Raw genomic sequence first — 6537 nt, 5'->3', positions numbered from 1 at the left:
GGGCTGCACCCACATCTGAGTCCTACTGCCACTGAACCCTCCCACTCCTAGATCCACCCAGCCTGCTGTTGCTTTGTTAGTCAGTGTAGCGTCAACATTTAAGAACTCGCAAGTTGTAAACCATATAGTAAACCCCTGAATAAAAGTAAACCCTTAATTGGAATATCAATATACCATAGATTTATATATACCATAATATAGCCAATAGAGGTTGCTAATAAAAAATTTTTTTCACAAATTTGCAAACACTTTTAGACTACACTGTATAATTATGGAGGGTCTAAATATTTCAAGGATAAAATTTTCGCTGGTAACCCCAAAAAACGCAAAAAAAAATTAGGCCATTACACTATTTTAACCTGTGCACCAAAATGTTGGATGCGTAGGCGAAACTTATTATTACGTAAGGTTGATCACGTGCTTAAAATGCTCTAAATAGGGCGTGGCTCATACGATTATACAGTATTGAAATTGAATCGGTGGCTCTACAGTTGGCCGATCCTTTTTTCATACGATACAGTCTATAGTTGATTGCAACTGGTTGGTTTTTATAGATGGCAAAATCGACGGCAGGTTAGTGAGCTAGCTATATTTATATGCTATGTGATCACTCTGTGCATGGTTGATCAAGCGGCCACTGTCACAGGGTACTGGTGTTCTGCAAAATCTCACTAAGCCTACATATGTCAACCTAACCTACGGGCTACGGCTAGTCTAAAGTCGTGCGGTAAAGTGTAGTGACAGGTCTCGCCTCGCGTAGTGGAAGAATGTATTCTATAAGAGACTTTTCTACGCCTGCTTGGAGTTGGCCATTTTACTAGCGGAAAATGAAACCAAAAGCTGGGGATCGAAAACGAGACCGAAAACCACAATAATAAAGTCATCAAAACATTTGATGTGGCGCGGCTCCCCCTTGACTGCTAGTCGAAGGGGCACGTCTCGAGAAGCCAGACCTTTTGTGTGGGGGCGGGGAAAGAAAATTGGCCTTTTCTTTCCCCGCCCCCACACAAAAATAAAAGCGAAATCATGCCACGGTACACTGTGACAGGATTTCGACCGAGGAAGCACTACTACTCGGAGATTGGAATCCTATCAAGTTGATTTTTTATTATTCCTATTTCTGTACTCTCCATACTGCGCTAGTGAAACACTCTAATTGAACGATCACAATTTTAAAGGTACATATTGAGTAGGAGAATAATAGACTACCACCTATCTATGACTGGAATGCAGGTGATTTCTACGAGTACAGTAATCTCCACTCTATGTGGTTTTATTAGAGTTTATTTTTTATTCAGAAAGGCTTTACAGCACAAGTGCTGAAGGTCTGTAAGACACCTGTAGTAGTTGCCGATACCGCAATCAACAAAGATTTACCACCATGTACAATACACTACTAAGACACAATATTAAGATTACATCATAATCATTTACAATCAATGACAGAATATAAATATACAGTCAGTCATACTACATCCTCCTTTAAATGTTGTCAGTCCTCTGTTGGGTCAAAATGTTTAGGAGGCTTTACTACTCGACCACTTGGCGATCCTTTAGCCATGGCTATGTACTCCATCAGCGTTACACCATTAATTGCCTCACTGCAAGATCCCCATGTAGCACAAGTCTGGTTTGCCGATGATGCGACGGCTGGGGGCACTCTGTGGGGCCTGCATGACTGGTGGTGTAAGCTCAAGGACCTTGGCTTCATGTATGGGTATTTTCCTAATGCTGCGAAGACATCGTTGATTGTTAAACCAGAACGTTTAGATGAAGCCAAACAACAGTTTGCTGGCACGGGAGTGAGCATCACTGTAGAGGGCAAACGTCATCTTGGAGCTGCTCTTGGTTCCCGCGCCTTTACTGAGGCATACATTACTGAGAAAGTCGAGTCATGGTCCCGTTGTGTTCGCCGGCTGGTTAATATTGCAAAAACTCACCCTCATGCTGCGTATGCTGCATTTACGCATGGCTTGTGTAGCAAGTGGACCTATTTTGTGCGTACCATCCCAGCAATCTCCTCCCTTCTCGAACCACTGGAAGACATCATCTCTCTTCAACTTTTGCCCGCACTGACTGGGAGATCTATTAGTGATGTGGAGAGGGCTCTTTTTTCCTTACTGTTAGACTGGGTGGTCTTGGTATCTGTGATCCCAAATCTCATTCTGATGCTGAGTTTGATTCTTCTGTGAAGATTACCTCTGCGCTTGTTGCTTTGATTGTTCAGCAGGAGCTAACATTTAGCATTGACACCTTGGAGGCCCAACGCTCGGCTAAGTGTGAAGTTGTGCGAATGAAGCATCGAGCGCATGATGAGGTCGCTGCCACTTTGTGTCAATCATTACCAGTTGGTCTGCAGAGGATTGTGGCACTGTCTAGCGAGAAAGGGGCCTCCTCTTGGCTTTCCGCTTTGCCTGTAGAGGAGCATGGTTTTGCTCTGCATAAGGGTGCCTTCCGTGATGCTCTCTGCTTACGCTATGGGTGGCTCCCATCTGGATTGCCAACCCAGTGTGTTTGTGGTCAAGGATTCTCTGTGGACCACTCCATGAACTGCCCTACAGGTGGCTACCCCACCCTTCGGCACAACGAACTTAGGGATTTTACTGCTGCCATCCTGTCAGAAGTCTGTACTGACGTGTGTGTTGAGCCCCCTTTACAGTCTCTCTCTGGTGAAACACTCACATACGCTACTGCAAATCGTGAGGATGGAGCACGATTGGATGTTTCAGCTGTTGGGTTCTGGGGTGGTCACCACCAACGGGCTTTCTTTGATGTTAAGGTGTTTAATCCAACTGCTTCATCATACCGTGCTACACCAGTGGCTTCATTGTATCGGAGATTTGAAAAGGAGAAACGTAGGAAATATGAGCAGAGGATTAGGGAGGTTGAGATGGGTTCATTTACCCCATTAGTCTTTTCAACGTTTGGTGGAATCAGTGGATGTACCAGCATTTTTTATAAACGTTTAGCCTACTTACTGTCCCTGAAGAGAGAAGTTCCCTACAGCAGCGCGATGTCTTGGCTACGTTGTCGCATCAGCTTCTCGTTGCTCCGCTCAGCGATTGCGTGCCTTAGGGGGCGTGTTCCCACAGTGGTTGTCCCATCAGCCATAGGGCACTTGACCTTGTACTATCAGAGGGTCGGGTGCCTTCCCCCTAATTATTTAAATTGCTCCCTTTAATCTCAGTCCAATTTTTGTCTAGCACTTCAACATCTAGTGCTAGGGGTGGTGGCAAAGGGTGCTGGTTACCCCGGGAAAAAAAAAATTCTTTTAAAAAACTACTTGACCACTCCTAGTTCTAGTCACAACTGAATTGTCGTCATGCCGAGTTAATCTCTTCATTCACTGAGTCATCAACAGTCTCTTCAGAAATATTATCTTGAGAAGGATGTGGCTTCTGTTACGTCTGTACTGTCTCTACAATGTAAAAGAAGGGAGTACTTGTTGCTACCACTTACCCCTCTGCTCCCTGATTTGGCAACCACACTTGGTCCCCTACAGTTAAGTCTTATACCCTGTGACCATCATCATAGTTCAATTTTTGCTTGCACTTACTCTGACTTTCTTTATCATGAACCATCAGTTTATCAGGTACTTGCGGTTCTCTGAGACTACAGCATTGGTACTGTTGAGTGCAGCCTCCTACTAGTACTCATCAATAATTGTGCAGGGCTGAAACCAATCTGTAGATGGGTGTTCCAATAAGCTAGTAATGCCAGGTAAGGGTCTTCAGCTTTTCTCAATGGGCCCTTGACTGTCTGTACTACTCTCTTTGCTTCTCCATTAAATGCTTTGTGGAAAATAAGGGCTACTAGTTGTGTGGTCAAAGTCTTAAGTGTTTGAAAATTCTGTTGGTGAAAACTGAGGTCCATTATCAGTAATAAGCTTCTCTGGAATGCCATTTCTGGCAAACATTGACTAGGCATGCACGATAAACTTGAGCAGCAGAAGTTCAATAATTAAGTCTGGCAATTTCGATGTTGCAAGTGTAATAATCCACTGCCAATAAATACTGTGTTTTCTTCCACTTAAATATTATATCCATTGCTACTTGCTGCCAAGGTAAGAGAGGTAATGTTGTAGGCAAAAGTGGCTGAGCAGGCTGTGGCTGAAATTTACTGCTTTTCTTGCAGATTTTTAAAAATTCCTCTAGTTGGCCTGGCCACCAGACAGATTGTCTAGCTTACTCTTTACACTTCAAAATTCCCTGGTGACCTTTGTCCAGGATCTCAACACGTACAGCTACAGGTGTAACAATTAGGTCGTCTCTCATCAATAGCCCATTGACCTCTCTCAGTTTTGAAGCAACTGGGTAATATGCCTTGATAGGGCCAGGGATCTCAGCTTTGTTTGGCCAAGTGGAGCTACAATAAGAAATAAGCTGTTGGCAGACTTCATCAGATCTCTGGTAATGCAGGATGTTTGCTACCTGCTTCTCTGTTGCAGGTAGTGTCCTGTATTAAGACAGGTTCCACCTCAGTTTTCATCTGTGGTACTAGGTTGTGCTAGTGGGGCTCTAGATAAGGCATCTGCTATCACCAAATCTTACCAGGCACATGGGAAATAGCAAAGCAAAATTCCATTAGACATATATGGAACCAATGAATACAAGGTGGTAATTCTTGTTGCTCAGGAGGGATACGTACCAGTGACTTGTGGTTGGTTTCACAGTGGAATGTAGACCCAACCAAGTAATCGGCAATGGACTCTGGGTTGTGTCTGTCTGCTTCTGCAATAACACTGCCCCCCCCCCCCCCCCCCCCCCAGCCCAAAGGATAAAGCATCAAATGAGACTACCATAATTGAGATCAAGCAAAGCAAGAACAGGGTCAGAACTAAAAATGTGCTGTACCTTTGCAAAAGCCTATTCTTGAGCAGGTCAAGCATAGTAGGTCTTGTAGTGGCTTGGTTACTTCAGCCAGATTGTGGTCATCTGGCTTCTGGTCATCTGTGGTCATCTGTGGTCATCTGTGGTCATCTGTGGTCATCTGGCTTCAGCCAATGGTCATTGTGGCCATGCCCAGCAAACGGCAGATATCACCAACATTGGTAGGCCTTGGAGTCTGTTGGATGGCTTTGATTTTGTTTAGCTGTACCGATTCCACTTGCTACCAATATTTCAAGTACGTACCAGGTATTTAAGGTGATTGCATCTGCAAGTACAAGTACTGAACCTAAACAATGCAATTAATCTATTTTCATATGCATGTATGTATATTATATAATAATGTTGTACATTACATAGAATACAACTGTATACAGTGGAACCTCAGTTATCCGAACCCCTTGGACCAGGGGTGGTCCATAAGTTTGAAAAGTCTGTGTCTCTGAAACTGTGTATAAAAACATTTTTTTTTAATTTTACTATTATCAACTACCCTAATAGAACAGTCACTACTCTAATAGAGCAGCCATTTCCATAGTTTGGTTAATCGAGAATCCAGATAAGTGGGGTCCAGATACTGAGGTTCCACTGTACAATTAATCGTAACTAATAAATGCAACATTAATGTCACAACTAATCATAAAATAAATCATACAATTATTTTTTATACCTCGTAAACCAAGTCATAACTACAAAAATAACTACCACTTAGCTACTTACATAATTGTAGATTTTTGTCAAAAACAACAGTATTTCAGCTCTGTCAGGATCTAGACAATCACGTTGGTCACTATAATAATATTTCTGGCTGCGCTGAATAAACGCTCAGAAGCAGCAGGAATACTGAGATAAATATTTAATGGCCATCTTTGCCAAAATAGGATACAAAACCTTTTTCTCTTTGCCAATATTCATCAGGGCTAGACTTCCTCAGTTGTACAGGTGACTATCAATTGCCACTTCCGCAGAAGAAAGAGATTCACTCTTCACCTGTAGCCATCATTTCTTCAAAGATGACCACAAAGATGATTTCTGTACAGGAGAGCTATCAGCCCAATGTCTTCTAGCTGACACGAGTTTTGGCCTCAGCATAAAAGCTTTCCTGAAACAATGTTTACCAAAGCCTTAAATGTGCATTATTCTGTGTCATTTTTCCCACGTAAGCAAACAGTTTTGTGTCAGAAGCATCCTGCATATGTGAAATGAAGGCTTTGTAAACATTGTCTTACACTTTTAAGAAGCTAAGCTTTTATGCTGAGGCCTAAATTTGAAAGTGGATTAAAGAACAAGTCGTGAGCAACTTCCTAATGGGTGTAATACAACAGAAAAACAGCATAATAGGCACTTTATAGGATACCAGAAATAATGAATTTCTTCAAGAGAAAAGGGGCATGTCCCCATACTTACGCAAACAAAATGAAGGACAGCCTTGAGGTTTTCTCTAAACAATTTGCATGAGAAAACATGATAGATATGCTATAAAATGGCTGAGAAGATACTTCTGTGTGTAACTTGCAGTTAAAGTGGTTTGTTAGAGTTACGCTTCCTTAGCAGTGGCATAATTACTGTATATAATTCAGAATACACTAAATTACAGTATTATGAATCTCTGAATTAATAATAGCAATAGCTGAATGTAAACTGAATTATA

The 6537-nt window shown here is 42.3% G+C and overlaps 2 protein-coding genes across 2 annotated transcripts in view; both read left to right on the top strand.

Moving 5' to 3' along the window:
- Positions 1-484: 484 nt before the first annotated feature.
- Positions 485-6537, top strand: part of LOC136243027 (nucleotide-binding oligomerization domain-containing protein 2-like) — a 14947-nt gene continuing 8894 nt past the window's right edge. Inside the window, exon 1 of the mRNA XM_066034547.1 lies at positions 485-573. Coding sequence (XP_065890619.1) covers positions 555-573 — 19 coding nt within the window. The 5' untranslated portion in view covers positions 485-554. The remainder of the gene's footprint in view (positions 574-6537) is intronic.
- On the top strand, positions 1560-3181 carry LOC136243344 (uncharacterized). Its single transcript, XM_066034865.1, has 2 exons — positions 1560-1951; positions 2128-3181. The coding sequence occupies exons 1-2, from the start codon at positions 1560-1562 to the stop codon at positions 3179-3181; spliced, it is 1446 nt and encodes a 481-aa protein (XP_065890937.1).

This window comes from Dysidea avara, chromosome 13 (assembly GCF_963678975.1).
Source record: "Dysidea avara chromosome 13, odDysAvar1.4, whole genome shotgun sequence".
Taxonomy (NCBI): Eukaryota; Metazoa; Porifera; class Demospongiae; order Dictyoceratida; family Dysideidae; genus Dysidea; species Dysidea avara.
This window is presented reverse-complemented; position numbering and strand designations above follow the sequence as displayed.